Here is a 22,859-nt window from a genome sequence, read left to right as displayed (position 1 = left end):
CAGCTCAGAATTCTACATCTTAAAATTGTTTTTAACATTTGAGAGAGAGAGAGAGAGAGGGCGTGCGCACAAGCGGGGGAGGGGCAGAGAGAGAGGAAGACACAGAATCCAAAGTAGGCTCCAGGTTCTGAGCTGTCAGCACAGAGCCAGACGCGGGGCTTGAACTGACGAGCGGTGAGACCTGAGCCTACTGAGCCACCCAGGTGCCGCACAATTCTACATCTTTATCACAGTCTGTGCTGAAGTCCTACCACCCTACTTCAAGCAGAGTACGGCAACCTCATAATAGTATACTTCCGTTTGTCCCCATCCCACCTTCATTATATTATCGTCATTTAGTTTTTACATATGTTATAAACCTCATACTAATTGTTCTTGCTTGAACAATAAAGTATCCTTTAAATAAACGTAATAAATAAGAAAAATCTTATATATTTACCCATGTAGTTACCATCTTGTGCTTTTTGGTACTCCAGACACTTTTTATGTTGTGACTACTGGATATAGTTTTATTCCTATGTGTTGTCGAGCTTTGTTCTGGGACACAGTGAAGTTACTTGGAAACAGCTTGATCCTTTTGCCTCTTGCATGTAAGATTTGTCAAGGTTAGATGAGGGCTAAGTCTTGAGATTTCATCACTCCACACTACTCACCACCATTGTGGGTACTCGCACTTCCCAGACAGTCTTGACACCCTCCATTCTAGCTAGTGGGAAGTGTGACCTCTAACCTCTCGGGTAGGTCAACCTTTGCATGGCCCCAGGTAGCCTCCGCACCTGCACGTAATTCCCTCCTAACCCGTCCTGTGGCTCTGGGCCCCCAAGATTCCTAAGTCTATGTCCTTAACTCAGCCTGTTCTATAAGCTCTGACTGGGGTCCCACACCTGGTACCAGGAGATGAGGACAGTCTCAGAGCAAGAGGGCAGGGCCATCCCAAAGCTTATTTTACTTGTTTCCCGTCACTTGGGGATCATTATACTTTCTTGCTTGATACCCATGTCTTAAAAACCATCACTACATGTATGTTGTCAATTCTTTGGTCGTTTGAGGCTGGAAGATAACGTGGCTCGTGGTCTCAGGTGGAAACATGAGTCTTCGGCTATTTATGGGGGGAAAAAAAGGCTGATTCAGGGATGAACTAAGAGTATGCAGGGCAGAGCACAAAGCCCCACAGAATCACCTCCAAGAAGCAGGACTGCAGTCCTAATCAAGAAACTGGCAACATACACTCGACTTGATGTTAGAACTAGTCAACAGTGATGGCAATGTGTCTCGAATTTTCCATCTTTTTCAGTGAAGGTGCCTATACTGAAGTTATTGTGTGCTTTTCTCACTATTGTGTGTTTGGGTTGCAGATAATTTGTCTCTTAAACTCACACATCTTCAGATTGAAGCATCTGAAGGGCCTCGTGTATCTGAGCCTGGGTAGTTGGGATCCTGAATCTCCAGCCCAGGCCTAGTGCATTCCTGGGATAAGGCTTCCTTGGGAGGACTTGAATGTATTTTTAATGTGGGAGAGTATAAATTGGTGGCCGGAGGGCAGACTGTGGTGGATGAAGGGGGGCCACCGATGATTTGACACTACTCTCAACAAGAGGTAGAGTTATGACCCCTCTTTTGGAATGTCGGTGGGTTCTGTGACAACTTTGACAGACAAAACACAGCAAAATGACGTGGTGCTGATTTCCGGTCCCAGGCCCTAACTAAGAGAGTAGCACCTTCCACCTCTTCTCTCTTGGAAGCATCTTTTGGAACAGAAGTCAGAAGTCATAAGGTAAAGCCCAACTATACTGAAACTGCCATACGAGAAGAGAGTGTCATCAGTCTGTCCCCAAGCTGTCCCAGGCACCAGACATGTGAGTGAAAGACTATTTCGACTATTCCAGCTCCACGCACACATGGCCCATGTGAAGAACAGAGGCCCTACACGTGTGGCCCCAGTCATCTCCAGACGCTTGAGTCACTCCAGCTGAGGCCCCAGACATCAGGAAACAGAGGCAAATCATCCAGCTGAGCCCTAAACAAAGTCCTCATCTATACAACCACATGGTGTAATGAAATGGTTGTTATAAATACCTGGAACGAGAGGGAAATCAGGAGTTCAGGTGGGATGTCCATCTCACAGATTAGATACAGTAGAGATGTCACCTTGGTATTTGTTTCCGGAGTTCGCTGAAGAGGTCCAGGATGAAGGCATAAATTTGAGAGGCGTCTTCCTTGTCCTGTTCTACTTTTCCTTTTTCCATAGCACTTACCACCTCTGACATTTTCTGGATAATTTATTTACTACGTTTGTCTTCCTTGATACAATATGAACTCCTCAAAGGAGGCATTTTTGTTTTATTCATAGTGTATTCCCTGCACTCAGAACAGTAACCGGCACAAGGAAAACACTCAAATATTTGTTGAATAAATGAGCCAACCTAAAGGTGGTCCATAGGAACATTTTAAGTATGACATCACTTTGAGACACAGCATGTAACAGAGAACAGGTAAGAAGTGAGGATGGGCATTTCAACACATGACCGGCTGGAGAGGAACCAGCAAAGGAGGCTGGGAGGACGGAGCCAGCAGTGAAGGAGAAATAAGAAACTGCACTCTGGAAGCAGAGAAGGTGTCTCGAGTCTGTCAGTGACGCCAACAGGCGAGCAAGAGGAACATGGGCAGTAATTACGTGATTTACCAATGTGGCAGGTTCACGGAGGACCTTGACACAAGCAGTTTTAGTAGAACGAGGCGGGGGGGGGGGGGTTTAAGCGTACTGAGAACAGGAGGAGGAGGGAAGGAGAGGACACAAATATTATTTAAAGAGCTTTGCTGTCAAGCAGAGAAGGAAAATGGCCAGAGGATGTGATGGGGGGGTCTGGGGTGGACTGTTACAAGATGTTTTCATATGCTAATAGGAACTCACTTTTACCGAGAGAGGAAAATCCTAGTAATAGGGAGAGAGTAGGGCCAACTGAGTAGGTGGGGGGGGGGGGGGGGGGGGTGAAATCCAGGACATAATGGCGTGGATGAGCCCTAGAGAAGAACAACAAAATAATTTATCTATAGTTAGCAAGAGGGCACACAGAGCCCATGGGTGCACATGGAGGACTACTGGGAGATGTGGTGGAAAATCTCGTCTCTGCGGTTCTACAATCTCAGTAAAACAAGCAGCAAAGTCACCCACCCAGACAGACAGAGGAGGTGTGAAGAGTCCTTCAGCATGGCACTCAGATACACCTGACACATACCTCGCGTTAGAACTTACACTGTGCTATATCATTGACGCACGTCTCCTTGTCCGCTAGACTGTAAAATAATTTAAAGTAGGGGAAGTACTTTTTATTTTTGCACTCTACTAGCAAAAACCAAAATTCCCCACGAACTGTTACCTCACTGATTACATAAATGTCATAGATTCCTCTGTGTCTCTGCAATACAGCTTAACAAGTTTGAAAATAGCAGTTAAAAAAAAATACTATCGGGGCGCCTGGGTGGCGCAGTCGGTTAAGCGTCCGACTTCAGCCAGGTCACGATCTCGCGGTCTGTGAGTTCGAGCCCCGCGTCGGGCTCTGGGCTGATGGCTCGGAGCCTGGAGCCTGTTTCCGATTCTGTGTCTCCCTCTCTCTCTGCCCCTCCTCCGTTCATGCTCTGTCTCTCTCTGTCCCAAAAATAAATAAAAACGTTGAAAAAAAAAATACTATCAAGTATCTGATAATTATACTTAAATTCAATTTGCAAATACTGAGAAAATGAAACCAGTAAACTTCAACTCATATGCGAAATTTAAAAACTACAGGTAGAATATAAACATTTTGTGCCATACTAAAGAAATAACGAGACGCCGATATTAAAAAATAACTGTGTAGAGTTAGGAGTTTCTCCAGAGTATGCATCACACTGATTCTACGTATTCAACATTTCATGACAAAATGTCAAGGATCTTTGAGAAGGGGTTACATCAAAAACATCTCCCATATTAAAAAAATAGGAGCACTCTTACCCCATGGTCATATTTTTTAAATATATGGTTTCGAAACCCCTTGATACCAAGCGTAAGAACAAAGAAAAATGAAGCTTCGATCAAGTGCCGAGCAACGGAACGTGCTCTAGACATTCAGAATACTCTAATTACTTAAGATTTTGTAATACTACAAACCCAAAATGACAATTTGGCTAAATTTTTCAACTTTCAAAACCCAAACAGCTGTAAATTGTGTCATCTGGAACAATTACTTTCAACATCCCGCAAATTCAAAGACACTATCTAAAAATCCAGAATTAAGGGGCGCCTGGGTGTTTCAGTCGGTTGAGCATCCGACTTCAGCTCAGGTCATATCTCCCAGTTTGTGAGTTCGAGCCCCGCGTCAGGCTCTGTGCTGACACATCAGAGTCTGGAGCCTGCTTCGGATTCTGTGTCTCCCTCTCTCTATGTCCCTCCCCCACTCAGGCTCTGTCTGTCTCTGTCTCTGTCTCTCAAAAACAAACATAAAAAATTTTTTTTTAATCCAGAAATAGAAACCAACAAATCATGAACATGTGATGCTTTATTTAATTTATTATTCTCGAACATTCTTCTTCCTTTAATAAAAAGAATAGCAGTGATATACCTGCTAATGGTAGAAAATGAAGAGCTCTTCTATAAAAGGCTACAAAGAGAAGTTGCAATTATTACTGAATATGCCAACTCAGTTTAAAATATTCAAGAGAAGCTGGTCAACAGTGTTCACCACCTTGAAGCAGCCCCACCTCCCTCTGAACCAGTGATCTGCTGTCCCTCCTCGGCAATCCTTCAGGAAAGTCCTTCCCCATCTTAACTGTACTGGTCGGAACACAAAGACGTAGGGACAGAGCGGGAATGCAGGGTCACCCCGTATCTGGTCCTGCTCCCTAATGACAACAGGGAAGGGCGCAGGACAAGGTAGGAAAGGAAACAATCCAGTGATGCACAGGCATCCGAGACCCAGAGCAGGACTTTCTCTCCCTGTGGCCTGAGGGTCAGTTGTTGAGACAGAATAGAAATAAAAGTGAAAGGAATCTGAAGAAGACATTTAAAAACTGAAAGGCTTGACTCAACATTTTTTACTTTTGGTGAAGTCGAATGGTTTCCACCACTGAGCGAACTGCAGTGCCTTCTTCCTCTGATCCTCAAAGCTTTCCCGGATCCCTTTCCTCCACAGCCTGGGTTCTACATCCAACATCCCACCAATGATTTCCTTTTAAAGAATGAGAGAAATACAGACACATATATGTATAAATGCTGAAAACAGAATGAATCTATTTATATTTATACTAAGTATAAAAGTCAGTAGTTCTCCAAGATGATACTCAAATTCTACATACATACTAGTTTCAAGTTAAAAAATCTTACTTTACAGTATGGAGGTTCCTCAAAAAGTTAAAAATAGAACTACCCTATGACCCAACAATTACACTACTAGGTATTTACCCAAAGGATACAAAAATACAGATTCAAAGGGTACATGTATCCCAATGTTTACAGCGGCGCTATCTACAATAGCCAATTATGGAAAGACCCCAAGTGTCCACTGGCTGATGAATGGATAAAGAACATGTGGTATATATACAATGGAATATTAGTTGGCCATCAGAAAGAATGAAATCTTGCCATTTGCAACGATGCGGATAGAGCTAGAGAGTATAATGCTAAGTGAAGTAAGTCAGGCAGAGAAAGACAAATGGCTACAATTTCATTCATATGTGGGATTTAAGAAACAAAACAAATGAGCATGGGGGGGGAAAAAGAGAGGCAAACCAAGAAACAGATTCTTAACCACAGAGATCACACTGATGGTTACAGCAGAGAGGTGGGTGAGGGATGGGAGAAACAGGTGATGGGGATTAAGGAGGGCACTTGCTGTGATGAGCACAGGGTGCTGTATGTAAATGATCAATCACTAAACTCTACACCTAAAACTATTATTGCACGTGTATGTTAACAAGCTGGACTTTAAATGAAAACTTGGGGAAAAAAATCTTGTTTTCAGTTAGTTCTAACTATGCAAGCCCTAGAATTCTAGCAGTGCTAGTTTTGTCTCTTGTCCTGTTCTTTGTCCGTTTTGTTGCTTGTTAGCACATCTACCAGAGAGGCGCAAAGGGGAGGAAGGGAGCGTGACATTTAATTAATTTGGTCCTCATGAGCTGTTCTGGTAACCAGTATGGAGAAAAAGTTAGCCAACATGCAACAATTATTAACTCTGGTGTCGGACTGCAGTTGAATCTAAGGCCAACATTCTCTCTACTACCCCTTATATTTATAAGCCAGTTTCTTCTACTATTAGCTGGAGATCTTTATTCAGGAAATAGAATATTTTATTTTATTTTATTTTATTTTATTTTTAATGTTTTATTTATTTTTGACAGAGAGAGACAGAGCATGAGCAGGGGAGGGGCAGAGAGGGAGGGAGACACAGAATCGGAAACAGGCTCCAGGTTCTGAGCTGTCAGCACAGAGCCCGACGTGGGGCTCGAACTCACAGACCTCGAGATCATGACCTGAGCGAAGTCAGACTCTCAACCGACTGAGCCACCCAGGCATCCCTAGAATCATATTTTAATACTAATAATCCAAATAAACAAAGAATTAAAAATTATAAACCACCTTCTTTTAAGAGTCACATTCCAAACTCCTGTAAGAGATGGATTTTGATTTGACTGCTTTCATTATCCTAGATTACTTCCCTCATGATTCTCTTCCTGTGCTGTTAGCTACAGAAAGTAATGCAATTTATGCCTGTGAGTATCCACGTACACAAGGATATGGGGGAAACGTGCAATGCTTACGGGAGGGCAGTATGGCAACACAGGACAACACTGGGCTGAGGGTCAAACTCTGCATGTTCAGTCTACTTCCACAGGGCTGTGTGGTGAGATCCTGGACACGCTCTTAACATTTTTACCAAGGGGACATACTGTGTACAAGCAAGTACCAAATGTCGTTGGGGACACAAAGATAACTAACATACATCTACCTGTCTTCAGAGAACTAACAGAATGTGGGCCTGTGGTAGGAACAGAAGAATGACCAACTACACAAAGAACTGTCTTAAAAAGCAGAATAAGGTAAATGCCATTGCAGACTACATGGAGACTCAAAAAAAAGAAGATTCTAGTTATTGGATACATCAGAAAAGGCTTAGTGTAAGCTCCTTCACTGAGAAACAGAAATAAAGGGCCCAACAAAGAGAGTAATTTTAGGAAACATCAAGACTAAATTTAGATTTAATGCGAGAGTTTTCTTGGCATCAGCCCAAGTAAGCAATGTAGTTTAAGCAAGCCTAGTTTATGAACTGGCCTAACACTGTCTCTGTAAAATACCAAGTTTTGTCTTATGGGTACCATACAGGTACCAATGAGTCTTGGTAACAGAAGCAGCTGTGAATGGAAAGAGACCATCCCCCTCCTGCTCTCTGAACACTCGCTTAGGCAGCAGGCTGAAGGGAGTTCTTGGGCTCACAGGCTGCTTCTTGAGAAGCAAATTTGGGGGGAAACGGATCAGCGATGCCATGCTAACTGAGGAAGCTTTCTTTTTAAACAGTATCATATAAACATGTTTGTTCAGGGCTGCAATCTCCCAATTAAATTTACAAAATAAAAAAAAAATGGGTATTTTACTTTGTTTTCAAAAAAATCAGGTTGGAAGGAAGGAAGGAAGGAAGGAAGGAAGGAAGGAAGGAAGGGAGGAATCCAGAGTCTGAGAGCCTTCAGTTATAGAGTTCTATTGATTAAAACAACAGGGGTTTTCAGAGCAATGAAAACAAATTTCTTTCTAATTAACTCCGTGAAAAAACATTTTGAAAATTTCTCAAACACGTTTCTGTACTATATCTCAACAGTTCAAAAATGCATGTGATTTGGGGCCTCTAACATTTTAAAGGCAACAGAATAAACAGTTCTGAATCCGAACCTCTGGGGTCAAGATTCCTCCTGACGCGAGCCTACTCGCTGTAGAGGACGGCCATACAGGGGAGATGAGAGTGAGGAGGGAGACAGGGGCCCCAGGGCAGAGTTCACGAGGGCTCTTCTAGTCAGAGGACGGTATGAGCAGGAAAGCCTGAGCCAGAGTCGATTCAAAGGCCACTTCTAGAACTACTACTGCCCAGACTTCTTTTGACTGTTGCAGCGGCCACATTAGTTTCGTTCCAGCGCCTGACACTACCTCACATACTTCCCAGATACGCAGTGGACCCTACTTTGTGGCTGCACCCCCAGCAGTGAAACGAATGGCGATCTACGATCGCCACGCAGACATCTGCCCAGAAACCATGTGAAATGACTCAGTCATATACTCTTCTCGGACCACATGGTGCTTCGTCGTTAAGTGCAGACGTGAGGTCATACGTTCTCAGGTTCAACCAGGAATGAGAGGTGCATGGACCAGTTCTGTCCCTTAGAAGCGCGTGACTGGGTGACATAACCTGTCTGCAGCCCGGCTCCCCCATCGGTGAGATGAAAGGAAGGACAGCCTCCACAAAGCAGAGTCACCGCGAGCAAACTCACTGTGGGTGTCTAGAGTGTCACCCTTGTGGCACAAGGCCGGCTGCCTCCATAGGAAAACGGCTACCCTCCCTCTCGACGGTGTCAGAAAATGGTGGGTTCCAAAGGGACATTCCTGACTGTTAGCAACGGTCTGAGGAATTTTTATTGGCAGCTTTGAGGTTCTCTCTCTAAAACTGGGTAGAAGAGCACTCACCAACTTCACTCTATATTGTGCCCCAAGTTTTGATTTCCCTTTGAAAGAAAAGTGTTATTACCAAACTGCTACAACACTCTGGAATTTTATTAAACTTGTGAGCTTACCTTCCCAAAGTAATGAGGGAATTTATGTTGATCTTCAATGACGTGGGCAAACCCTCCTTGGAGGCCAAAATCTACAGAGAAGTAAGGTAAGCCCCTGGGTACCTACATAAACAGATAAATCACACATGAGTACAGCCTGGAATCAGCAAGTTCTGTGCAATCCATTCTCCTGCTCTAGGATATGACGGAAGTTAGGCAACCCTTCACAACAAGAGCATATAATAAATTTCCAATTCAAGAATACGTAGTGACGTAACTTTCAGAGTCAAACATTTCATTTGGTAGCCTTTCAGCCAGATAGCTCTTTAGCTATAATCAAAACCAATTCTTTTCCTGTCTTTGAGGAAAACAGCAAGAAAGGTACTGTTTTTATATAGATAACAGTAGAATAATTTTCTTTAAACGACACAGAGAATAAGGGTATCATTCCTATATTTCCCTCACAAAACAGAACAGGAAGAGAGGCCTAACCATATACTTAGAGCTTTGCTCATAATATTTTTATTACCATTTATTTATCAAAAATAAATTAAACCCAATCATAATTTTTTCTTAACTGGTGAGGTGGGTATAACAATATTTAGTTAACCAACCTCATTTCAAAGTATCTCTAGGACTAACTATGATCTTTTCCTCTCTCCTTTCTACACACACACACACACACAAATGCACAAACGCACAAACGCGCACGCACGCACGTGCTCGTTCTGGCCCTGAATCCCACATGTCTATTTCACTATAAGTAGTTAATGTTGTAAAAAAATCAGTTTATAAAATAGTATATAACATCAAATAGTAGAATATAACATCAAATATATATATATATAATATATATATATAATATATATATACACACACACACTATATAATTGTATATAACATCAAATGCAGGTTAAACAGGTTACTGTTTTGTGGCTTTATTTATTTTTCTTACTTTCACATTTTCAGAATAGGATAAACAAGTACATGACCTAGACAGTCAGGAAAAAATAAAGTCAAGAGACTGAGAAGGCCTCTAATCAAAGCTCTGAACCTTCTGCCTACGTAGCCCCAGGCCAGTCATTTACCACCTCTGGGTCTCCTGAGAAATATGAAGAACTGAGAGGTTTGCTGCGAGGATGAACTAGAAGCTGCGCACCCAGGGTAAGCCCGATGCCTCACACAGAGAAGGTCATTCAAATATTACTGTCTTTCCTGGTTTCCAAACAGCAGGGCTTTGTGCAAACATGGTGGTCAAAGCAAAAAGGATAGAGGACTCCCTAAGAATATTTTTGGTAGGTGATGCAGAGCGTTGTACGTGAGGCATGAACGGGAATGGCTAAAACAAAGTTACGGAACTACGCTGACTACCAGACAGCACTTCAAGGGAGAGGGAACCTGAGGAAGCAATCTGTAAGGATGGGGGCCATGCCCTTTGTCTGTAACATATTGTACCCAGCAGGAAAATGGCCCTTGAAATATACGCTAATCCTCTATTTGCCATGAATATACTACCTTATACGGCAGAGGGACTTCACACATGCAATTAGTTTATGGATATTCAAATGAGGAGATATCCTGGGTTATCCTCGTGGGCCCAATACAATCACAAGGATACTTATAAGTAAGAGTCAGGAGAGTCAGCATCAGAGAAAAACTGGAAGATCCCACACCGCTGGAACTGAAGATGAAGGAAGGAATCTCGAGTGGCTTCTAGAAAAGGGAAGGGAACAGATTCTTCCCTAGAGCGTCCAGAAGGAACGCACACCTGCTAACACCTTGATTTTAGTCCAGTGCAGCACATTTCGTATTTGTGACCTCCAGGACTGCAAAATAAATCTGTGTCCTTCCGTCGCCGGTAGGAAACAAACATCCATGCCAAGTGACTGACTCAACAACTCAGGACGTAAGTGCCGAGACGGCACAGTAAACACACCACTGCTCTGCAGGGAGCGGGGGCTGCCATGAGCCTGTCTGTCCTCTCCCTGTGGCTACTGGGGACAACCGGCTGTCTCATCAGGATGGTGGCTCGTCAGCAGGCGCATGAAGGCTCTAGTATCAAAGCGCGTGCACACTTACCACTTTGCTTTTCCTGCCTTGGCCAGATAGAGGGAACGACCTCTGGTATCGCTCTTGAAAGACACTGACAGAACTACGGCAAAACATTTTATTCATGGTAAACAACAACAACAACAAAACAGTAATATTTGAACCTGCCCCTTTCAATATTTCCAGGTATTACTCCTGACTTGCTCTAATTGTCCTTGAGCTTGAAGGTCTCTGGGTGAACCCAAAGTTTCCTTGATGTGGACTTTCCTCAGTCTTAAAAATCCCTAAATGTGCTAGAGGTTTTTTAATTATAGCTGTCACAAAATTAAACTTACAATCATCACATTAAAAGTTGAGAAAGAATTCACGTGAAATCTCAATGTCACAGCCTTGTGAAAACCGAGCAGTGTTGTTGACAAGTTAGTTGATAACACACAAGTGCTCTGCACTGAGCACACAGAGAGATGTGTTTCCCTGTGTACTGCCACGAACTTCACACAACTACAGAGAAATCAGGGCCCAGAAAGGGAGTAAGGGGGCACAAAAAGAGAAGCTCATACTCACAGCAGAAAAACATAAATCAACAAAGAATCAGAATAAATTACCAGAAGCCAAGAATTTACTTGAATAAAAAAATCACCCCACCCCAAAAAGCAGGTAAAACACTTTATGAAACTACCAAGGACACAGAGTTTTAAAAATAAGTATAATGAGGTTCTTCCAGAATAGAAATAACATTAAAATAAGTCAAGACTGTTCACTTTGTGCTCAGAAACACTTTTATCATTTTAAAAAGCCACTGAAAAGCTTATTAACCTAAAAAGTGACCTCCTTTAGAATTATTCCTAATACTCAAGTTCTCTTCACAATTCCATCCACATAATTATCTAATCCTAAAGCTAAAAGGGACCAGAGATGTCATCTGGTCCACTCCCTGTCTGCTGTGACTCTCAGATACTATGTCATGACTTAGAAAGGCAACTCTTGGGATCTCGGCAATGCTTCCAAGTAGAATATACAACTACTATTCCTACAAAGGTCTGTATCTGTTTCAGATTTTCCATATTAGTTAAAATATTAAAACTCCCTAGGCATTTGACTCAAGTACTGAGCACGTTTTAAAAAACAAACTTAAAATAGGTACTAGATGGTTCACCAGGAAGAAAACTGCATATGCAGGATAGCAAATAGAGAATAATACGTATCTTTAAAAACTTCTACTTAGAAATACTTTCAAATGCCATTAAAATCATGTTATAAAAGAATATTTAATGGCAGGGCACCTGGGTGGCTCAGTCGATTAAGTGTCTGACTTCGGCTCAGGTCACGATCTCACGGTTTGTGAGTTCGGGCCCCACATCGGGCTCTGTGCTAACAGCTCGGAGCCTGGAACCTGCTTCGGATTCTGTGTCTCCTTCACTCTCTGCCCCTCCCCAACTTGTGCTCTGTCTCTCTATGTCTCTCAAAAAATAAATAAATGTAGAAAAAAAAAAGAAAAAAAAAGAATATTTAATGGCAATGGAGATTATGAGAAGTGAAAAACTCAGGCATAATAGATGTGTGTATGTTAGGTATCCTTTTCTTTTTTTCTTTTTTAGAGACAGAGGGAGCATGTAAGCAGGGGAGAGGGGCAGAGAGAAAGAAGAAAGAGAGAGAGAGAGAGAGAGAGAGAATTCCAAACAGGCTCCACATTCAGTGCAGAGCCCAACACGTGGCTTGATCCCATGACCTTGGAAACATGACCTGAGGCAAAACCAAGAGTCAGACACTCAACTGAATGAACCCCTCAGCTGCCCCCTAGATACGTTTTACCGTAGGCTCAGAGAAGACAGAAATGAAAAGGACATTTGTTAAGGGGGGAGTTAATATACTGTCTGGTCAAATTCACCAGCAAGGGGAGAAAAGAAGACTATAGACAATGTTTTACCTTTGTATTAAACCTATCTTCAGTAAGGCAATGAAATTTCAATCTCTTGAGTAGGACATAATAAATGCAATGAGATATCTTACCAGTCACCTGTATCAGGAGTCTGGCTTTCCAAAAAGAATATACGGAAGAAAACAGCCTAGTGTCATCTATTAGAACAAGGGTCAGCAAACTTAAGAAAACATAAAAGTCTGAATTTAAATAAAATGTTCTGGGCTTTGAAGATTACATAGTCTCTGCTGCAACTCTCCACTCTGCCCTTGCTGCATGAAAGCTTCCAAAAGCAGCACCTAACAAACTGGTGTAGCTGCACTTGAATAACGTTATTTACACACGAGGGCAGAGGGATGACCTAGCACACAGGCTGAAGTGCCTGCCCCACCCCCAGAGTCCACATCCCTGTTCTGTTCCAGCACATGCAATGCACATAGAAGAGTGCCTGGTAAACAGCTCTCACTCAGTGAACGGCTGTACAGCAAAGTGTGTTTTGAACAGAAAACCAAAAAGGAATCCACAGTTCTAGTATATCTCTATTCCAGTTCATTTAGACGTCTAGAAAAGAGAGAGGTCCTTGTGACAGTACTCAACTTGTGTAACGTGTGTAAGAGTGAGTCTGTGGATCGACTAAGCTGTGAAGCTCGGTTGGGAAACTCCCCTAAAGAAAAATGAACCCATAATCTAACTTAGCCACTGTTTTAAAGATTGTAACAGGTAATCTTTATATGGGGGGGGGGGGAGGGAAGAACTCCAAAATCAAATAGAGTCTCTAGGAAAATGTTATCCTCATTATAATCCGAGTAACGAGAGGGCCCCTCTCCCTACTTCCACAGAGGCTGAGAAGCCCATTACAGGAGCTCCTACAGCAGAGTCTGATGTGGTCACAGCCGACTGGAGGCACCACAATGGCACAGTGCCAGAAGGTGAGGAAGGCACAAGGCCAGAAGGTCAGGAATAAATATTCACGTAAGCATCTGAACAAAGGAGCATTTGCTAGACCAAGTAGAACGAAAAGAATTTCTTACTCATAGAATTACTTACTTCACCTTGGGTCACTCAGCCAAATGGTCTTTCTTTTTTTTTAATTTTTTTTTTTGATGTTTATTTATTTTTGAGAGACACAGTGTGAGCGGGGGAGGGGCAGAGAGAGAGACAGAAAGACACAGAATCTAAAGAGGCTCCAGGCTCTGAGCTGTCAGCACAGAGCCCGACACGGGGTTCGAACTCACAGGCCGTGAGATCATGATCTGAGCCGAAGTCAGACGCATAAACGACTGAGCCACCCAGGCGCCCCAAATGGTCTCTTTCTTAAGTAAGATGTGACAATTAATGATCCCTAAACATCAGGATCATTTCTTATACCAAGGGCAAGAAAAAGATACTTACAGACTTTCTGATGTCTTTCGAAGAGAGATCGATCAATTTCTTGTTCATAGACCATTCTTCATCAGATTCCATTATGGCTTTCTAAGAAATAGCCATTGATTAATGAAAAAATAGCTTATAAGCAAACACAAAGAGACTGTTTAAAAATAAAGTAATACAGTGAATTAATCACAGATACAGTATTCATGGTAGGTGGTTCATTATTTAAAATGGGTTAAGGCTTTAATTCGTTATTTAAAATTGGACCTTAATTTTCTTTAAAGTCCTATCTTTAGGAAAAAGGAAATATTATTTACTCATTCTTAATTCTTGTACTAACTTCAGCCCAACTCTACACCACAAATACAATCCTTAATAAGCCTAAGCAATTTAATTTAAATGTAAGTTTGTGAACATAAAAGTTCACAACTTCCTTATCCCATTCATAGAAACCTACTCAAATAAATTTGTTTAGTTTTACTGCCCTTTTCGCAAAAGAGTAATTTCTGACAACCAAGTACTTGAACTATTTGGCCCTATAACAAAGAAGTAAAAATGAAGGGGAAAAATACATAGATATGGCATTGTAAGACCTCCGAGCCTAAGCAACAGAACTAGTATTTATGGTAAAGAAATATTTAATAGAAAAACCAGGATGATGAGTATCAAGTACTCTCATTTTTGTACAGTTGTCATCCTTAATGAAGCAAATTTTAAACATAAAATTAGCATTCAAATAAGCACAGTTTAAAAGCATCAGATACACTGCTGGTCCATATTTAAAAGGCATATGGGGCACTGGGGCTGATACTATAACGTAGCACATTCAGTATAAAACTGAAGGCAAATCAAATAAAAGGTTTAGGGTAGAAAAGTGACACACCATTCTAAGTGCTGACATTTCTGTCACCCAACATGAGCAACAGTGGCTGCTTACATTCCTATTACCTCAATGCCTGTGGTCACAATCACCTAAGACTCTTGGAGGAGGATACAAAAAAAAGAAAGAAAAAAAAAATGAAGAAAAGTATAATAATCTCTTTCCCAACTGATTTTGCTTAACACACAACTGGCAAGTTGGCTCTTTCTCCTACTTTACTAGTATATTTTTTAAAATCAAATAATCAAATTGTTTTTAGAAATCTGTAGAGAGAAAGCGTATTTTCACCACCTCATTAACCTCAACAAGTCTCACCATCCTTTGTACTGGGTTGTCCAGTCCACGAATAAACTCTCCCATCCTGTATCGTCTAAATGTTGCACGGGAAAGTCTCCGGGCATCATTTCATAAAACACTGCCTCCATTTTTCACTTTACATGTTACTATTTCATATACATTTCTACACATGCATTTATATTAGCCTATAAATTATAATGTATTCAGCTCAGCCTCAAAACCATGCTATCTTGTAAAACCTGCCTGAATATTATAATGACACTTAACTGATTAAAAACTCTAGTAATTATGTCCAAAACTGTATGTCAAGGTTAGATACTAGTTTCTTCTTACAAATAGCATCATGAGGTATTAAAAACTAAAAGAACAGTAACTTGTCTCAGCAATTGTAACATGGACTATTTGTATGTAACTCTCTCCAGCTCTTGTGAATTTCGGTGAGTTTTCTAGAATTACGACTATAATTTTGACCGTAAAGGACTTCAAGGTAAAACCCTGATTTTTCATTTTAGAACTGAAAAATTAAAATAGAAATCATAAACTGCCATTCAACAGTATATTCATACTTACAAATAAGCATGCTTTTTTTTTCAATGTTTATTTTTGAGAGAGAGAGAGACAGAGTGTGTGCAGGGAAGGGGGAAAGAGAGAGGGAAACAGAGAATCCAAAGCAGGCTCCAGGCTCCAAGCTGTCTGCACAGCGCCAGATGCGGGACTCAAACTCACAAGCTGTGCAACCACGACCTGAGCTGAAGTTGGACACTCAACCGACTGAGCCACCCAGGCACTCCCAAATAAGCATGCTTTTTAAAGGTCAAAATCCCAAATTTCTCTCTACAGAAATTTACAAAGAATTTTTTTGTGTGCTTTACTGCATTTCTTTATATAAAGTTTGATATTAGTATATAAGGACAAAAAATACAAGAAAAAAGATAACCGTATTCATAAAACAGCACTGTTGTGAAACAGGATGCATGCAAAAGTATCCAGAAATACCTTAAAGTAGATGGGAGCCATGTCACCCACTTCCTTCGGGAGAGGAATGCACTCGTAAACCATATGGCACTGCTTCTTCATGCTCATGTTGGTTTCTAAAAAGATGCAGTCCAACCCTTTATCTCCAAACATCTTTACCAATGATTTCCTAAACATCTGAAGAAAATAAAATGATGAGGTAACTAAAAGACTTACAGAGAAAATATGGAAAACAATAAAAGGTACACTAAATCCCTTTAAAATAAAAAATAAATGGTCAACAATGTTTAGATTCCGTACTGTTACCTTACCATTACTTTACTTTCTAAATCTACTATATCATTTCACATATTTAAGCAACTTTTCTTTTTTTTTTTTAATTAACATTTATTTATTTTTTAAGAGTCAAAGAGAGACAGAGCACGAGCAGGGGAGGTGCAGAGAGAGGGAGACACAGAATCAGAAGCAGGCTCCAGGCTCTGAGCTGTCAGCACAGAGTCCCATGCGGGGCTCGAACCCACGAACCGTGAGATCATGACCTGAGCCGAAGTCAGTCAGCCCAAGCGACTGAGCCACCCAGGCGCCCCTAACCAACTTTTCTTTCTAAACTGAAACTTACTCTGCGGAGTTTTGTGTATATATTGGAAATGTTCCAATAGACTACAATAAGACAAGGAAGAGATAAAATCAAACTCAAGGAGTAAAATAGGCAGAACAGATGGTAAAATCAGAGGAAAATAACCACAAAACACAGAAGGTACTCCTGGAAGGTGGGTGTGGAACCCACTTCCAAGTATCTCCCTAGGCTCACAGCATCTTCATCCACTGGCTCCCACACACGTCTGCTGACCCTGCACTTGGACCTTGTATACTCAAGCATCCCCTATTTTCACGTACAATCATGTCCCACCGAGTGTATCAAAGTCAAATGTACTACGGTGGAACAGTAAGAGTGTTTTCTTTTCCCAAAGAACTCAGCATTATTATAAAATCCCTACTTTTTATTCTTTACTACTTACTTACAGATTTATTATTTCACACCCTGAGTCCGGGAGCACAGACACACCGTCCAGACGCTCACAGGTATGCACAGGACATCCCCTGTGGTACAGGATGATGTCAGGGCTTAGAAGAAAGGGGACCAGGCTGAAGGCTGTAGCCAGAGGCTGACTCTCCCCACACCGCCAAGGTGTCTAAGAATTCGAAATTCAAACTTGGCCTTGTAGAGTGTCATATATTTAGTCTATCTTTATTAAGTGTTTGTATATTTGTCTAAGTAGGAGGAAGAAAGATTTTTTTTAATTTTTTTTAAAGTTTATTTATTTTTGAGAGAAAGACAGAGAGTGCACAAGAGGTAGAGAGGCAGAAAGAGAATCCCAAGCAGGCTCCCCACTGTTAGCACAGAGGCCAACACCGGGCTCGATCTCATGAACCGTGACATCGTGACGTGAGCCGAAACCAAGATTCAGACACTTAACTGACTGAGCCACCCAGGAGCGCCCCCCCCCACCTTGTTAAATTTATTTTTGAAACATTTTTTAATCTAGATTTGTCAGCTAATTTATAACTTTCAAGTATCTTAATTAAATTGTTCAGTTAGGACTATAGATCACATGTAGAAAATAGAGAGATCCCATACACCTCTACCCCGGTATCCCCCGACGGTAGCATCTTACAAAACCACAGTACAGCATCACAACCAGGATATTAACAGGGACACGGTGAAGGCACAGAGCAATCCCAACGCTCCCAGCCACACTCCCTCTCATCACATGGGCAAAACCGCCACTGTGTTCTCCATTTCTTTAATCCTACCATTTCAAGCATGTCGTACAGGTGGAATCACACCACCTTTTGAGGTTCCTGGTCTTAGCTCAGCCTAACTCCCTGGAGATTCAGCCAGGTTGTGGCTCAGACACTGCCTAGCGACTGCCACGTGCAGACAGCTGTTTAGCTTCCCCACTCAGCCTCCACGGACACCCCAAAAGGGCAGAAGCTCCTTATCACTGCTGCCTGGGGGGTGCGGGCCCTGGGACTCCGCCAGGCCTCCGATGATCGCTTGTCAGTAATGACTTGTCACCCTTCCATTTTGTACTCATTTCATAAAACAAGAACAAGTAGGAAAAAAGGAAATCAAATAATTATACATTGAGATAAACTACAAGGATACCTAGTAAGCAACAGACACAGGATTTGCTTTTCATTTCTGACCAGGGCTGTAGAGAAGTTCAGCAAAGCCTCTTTTAAAGACTCCATTTGCTGTCAAAGTCTTGGCTAATAGTCTAATAATCTCATTGTCAGGTGACTTGTTAGCTAAATCATTAGAGATGACTATATAGGATTGCTTCCCCTTTAAAAATCCTCTGAATCTTGTACTTCACTTCATAAAATCAAATTAACAGTGCACACACAATTGAGGTTAAATTACGGTAAAAAATCATAAAATATAAAATACTGGTATAGGTATCTACATGGTGAAAGTGGTCATTCAAATTTTATAGTTGCCATGGCCCCAATCTGATTTCTGCAGACAACAAACCTTCCCAAGAAAAGCCATGTTCACTAAACGGTTTCATTTTCCTCTTCCTGGGCAAACAAGACTAGATTTCCCAGCCTCTCTGGGACTTAGATGGGGACATATTTAATTCTGGGCAAAGGAATGTATCTAGAAATGATAGGTGTCACTTGTGACAAGTGACTTATGTGTCCCTTGAAACAGTGAAGGGGCAGTGTGCCTTCTTGTATTCATTTTCTTCCATCCAAGGTCCTGAAAGAGGACCCCACCACAGGAGAGCCTGATGATGGAAGGAGCCTGGATACCCAATTAAATGCCTGGGGGCGATCTGCCTTGGGAACTGCCCAACCCACACTGGACCGTAACATAAGAAATTAACTTTTCCTGTCTTGAGCACTGTGAGTTCGGTTCTGTTTGCAACAGCAGTGACCACAATTCGATGGATGATTCACAGACATCGGTGCTAAGACTGACACGGCTCACGAGCCAGGAAGTGACAACCATTCATCCATTCCCACCTCTATCCTGTTGTTTTTCCCAAAAGTTACCTTTGCAGGCCTGGTAAACACTTAGAAAACAAACACACTTGCACAAAACACTTAGAAAACAAAATGGGAAAAATATACAAAGCTGGTTTTATAAGACAGTTTTTTAGACTGTCTCTATGTTGTTAACTGCTACCGTTTGTGAATTTTTATTTATTATGAATATTTTCGATGAACTGTTATTTATTTCATTACCTAGTGCAGTGGTAACATAATCTTACGGGCTAGAAAAAGGAAAACATTGCTGGAGTAGAACTATGTATTTGAAAACTAAGCTTCTTTGAAGAAAGGAGAAAATGGATATAAAGCAGCAGCAGCACCGACAATGTAACATTGTCTCACAAACTTCCTTGCTTTCCTGTTGATCCACAGCCCTTTCCTGGTTTAACTGTTTCGATGCTTGTTCTAGATACTATGTGGATGACAGGAAGACAGACTCCAGAGTCATGAATTACAAATGCAAACTTAAAGGTACTAAATTAGTAGTGATGCAAGAATAGTTCACTATGATAATATAAACATCATACAAGCAGGGCACACACAAACACTGAAGTACTTCTCTCTGCATAAACAAACTGTACTTGAAAAACACGAGTTCAATGAAAGAATTGGAGGTTACCCGCTCCACTAAAGAAGGATCTTCCCGAAGCTCAGTATAACACATACAGCATATGTATTTAAATAATATTCATTAAGTTATACAACAACCAAACACTGAAGAAAGTTTTTTAGTTCATTATTATAACATACCAAAACTATTTTATGCTTCACAGAGATATAGATCCCCATATTATGGGGATTATATAACATTCCCATTTTCCTAGTAGAAAAAACTCTACCCATTGGGTAATCACTATTTTCCACATTTCTAAACTATGACTACTCACCTACATGCCATTCCTCATTTTAGTTAACACATCTAGACTAAAATTCCTTACGATATATTTAAGTAAGCTATACTAGAGTGTTGCAATTCTTAATTTGTATCAAGTCACATTATAACAATTCAGATGTATATAAGTAAAACTTTTTGAAATGAAAATTAAAGTATTATACTTGGAAATATCAAAGCTATGTAAGGTTGATCATATAATATTAATACTATAATTTATTCAGATTTTCTAAATAGAACATGTCCAAAGGTAAAGTTATCCAGAGATAAATGTTATGAGATAGAATACATATATTTAACTCTGTGCCCTCCAAGGAGTAGCCACTCAGAAATGACATTAAAGTAATTTTTAAAACAGCCCAAATTACTGGAACAAAGAGAACGAGAGAAGCCTCACTGGAAATCAGATCACTCCATAATAAGTGACTTAAACATCAGCAAGCTGGCTCATCCCTGGCAGGTGTGGCGGGAGGGGATCAGCAGGGGTAGCAGAGAAGACAGCCATCCCGCACCACAGAACCCTCACGAGGCTCAAGAACTGGTAAGCACCAAGCGGTTACAGAAGGAGAGTGAAGGTGTAGCAAAAAGCAAATGGCACAGATGGAAGTCTTTTGAAAAAAGCAATTAACACGCCAATACCCTCAACACCAGCAGAACGCTGTTGCATTATTCTCTGTAGAAGGTCAACAGTAAGTTTGCTGGGCTGGCAAAACCTGACACAGCTGGAGTCTGCAAACGGGGGCATTACAGGAAATGTTACAGAGTGTTGAAATTCTGCTGCCCCAGCCTTCTTCCCCCACTCGTCTGCCAGAACAGGAGCAAACCGTCTCAGATGCACCAGGTGAGAGATGGGAAGAATTGTCTCTGGAGAGTCTGATCGCCCCCAGAAAAAGCCCGGAGGGTGCAATACTGGAGCTTTCCCAGGGAAATGGCCCCGTCACACCGCTCAGCAGCAAAGCTCACTGTAGGCAATGGCCCCACCACCACACCGCTAGTTTGGGATATTTAAATAATGGATCCACGGTGTCTGACGATAACATAAGCTCAAACCTATCTGTCAAACTGATAAGAATAACTTTAAAGGGGACCAAGCTTCACTATATAGTTAATGAAACTAAAAAACCTGGCTCCTATTCATTCAAAATCTGTGATTATTCCCATATGCTGTGCTGAAACTTAGTTTTGCATTTTCTATTAAATATAAGATCCAAAATTAAATTTAAATGTTACTAGAGGATGGGGATAAACATCACTTAGAAAAAGTGGCTCCTGCATTTCCAAACATTATTTTTTCCTAAGTCAAATAATCTTTGTTAAATATTCTCTAGAAGGGGGGAATAACCATAAAGATATTTACCAGGGCGTGATTAACTTGAAGGGTTTTTTTTAAGATTTTTTATTTTTTATTTATTTATTTTTTTTAATTTTTTTTTTAACGTTTATTTATTTTTGAGACAGAGAGAGAGACAGAGCATGAACGGGGGAGAAGCAGAGAAAGAGGAAGACACAGAATCGGAAGCAGGCTCCAGGCTCTGAGCCATCAGCCCAGAGCCCGACGCGGGGCTCGAACTCACGGACCACGAGATCGTGACCTGAGCCGAAGTCGGACGCTTAACCGACTGAGCCACCCAGGCGCCCCTAAGATTCTTTATTTTTAAGTAATCTCTATACCCAACATGGGGCTCAAACTCAAACCCCAAGATCAAGAGTCGCATGCTCTTCTGACTGAGCCAGCCAGTCAGTATTGAACTTCTGAATATATTTGAAGGTAAGAACAAAAATCCCCAAAGCTACATTTCTTTAAATAAGCTAGAATTCAAATACTTTATTTGCTCACTGTCTTATACTAATTTACAACTTGTAACAACTAATTCTCTTATCACACAAAAAGCCATAATGCTATTCTCTGTGTAAGATAACTTGGCTTTCCTCCCTCATTCAATTTTCCATAGTGCACACGGCTCCCAAATCCACTGAAGTGCAATATAACCTGTACGAAAATACACCACACCTACGGGCAGAATTAATGATTTTATCTCTGCATTTCTCAGGACACCGGGATTATCGACATTCATGTCCTCAGTATCTACTGAATGAATACATTTCTTCTTTATCCACCTCAATGTTTTCCATCAAGTGGCTTAATTTCTTACAGAAATATAAAACACACAGACTAGATTCCTGTATTACTTAAAATCTTTTTGGCACTGTAGTTTGCTCTAAGTTAAATCAGTTTTGCATGCATAAATTTTTAAAAAGACATTCCAGAAAAGTCTCAAAATAATTCTGAAAACCAAATTTGCATACTTCCACTTTAAATTATTTACTGCACTGGCATCTACTACTAGAAAAAATTTTTTCCCACATCAAGTGTATTTGTCCACATTCTTACCCATGCCTGGCCACAGATGTATGGTAACAGTCTGCCCTTTACTTTCACAGCACAAACGTAAAGATTACAAGGAGTAAGAGACTGAATTTCACAATGTGTGGTCAAAATATCTCCTCTTTGGCATCTTTATCAACATGATGCAAAGACCAGTACATAGTGTCTTTTACAGTCTTACAATTTTCACATTTTCTAACTAGGGGTCCCTGTAAGCCCTATTCAACTGTCAAGTATTAGAAAAATG

The 22,859-nt window shown here is 41.1% G+C and overlaps 1 protein-coding gene across 2 annotated transcripts in view; it reads right to left on the bottom strand.

Annotated features, from left to right (window-relative positions):
• Nucleotides 1–4,514: 4,514 nt before the first annotated feature.
• Nucleotides 4,515–22,859, bottom strand: part of CWF19L2 (CWF19 like cell cycle control factor 2) — a 151,717-nt gene continuing 133,372 nt past the window's right edge. For both annotated transcript variants that reach the window (XM_025928560.2, XM_086679238.1), the window contains 4 exons: nt 16,296–16,451; nt 14,144–14,224; nt 8,806–8,907; nt 4,515–5,201 (listed from right to left, as the gene is read on the bottom strand). In XM_025928560.2, coding sequence (XP_025784345.2) covers nt 5,058–5,201; nt 8,806–8,907; nt 14,144–14,224; nt 16,296–16,451 — 483 coding nt within the window. In that variant the 3' untranslated portion in view covers nt 4,515–5,057. The remainder of the gene's footprint in view (nt 5,202–8,805; nt 8,908–14,143; nt 14,225–16,295; nt 16,452–22,859) is intronic.

This window comes from Puma concolor, chromosome D1 (assembly GCF_028749965.1).
Source record: "Puma concolor isolate L17-30 chromosome D1, mPumCon1.1.hap2, whole genome shotgun sequence".
Classification (NCBI taxonomy): domain Eukaryota; kingdom Metazoa; phylum Chordata; class Mammalia; order Carnivora; family Felidae; genus Puma; species Puma concolor.
This window is presented reverse-complemented; position numbering and strand designations above follow the sequence as displayed.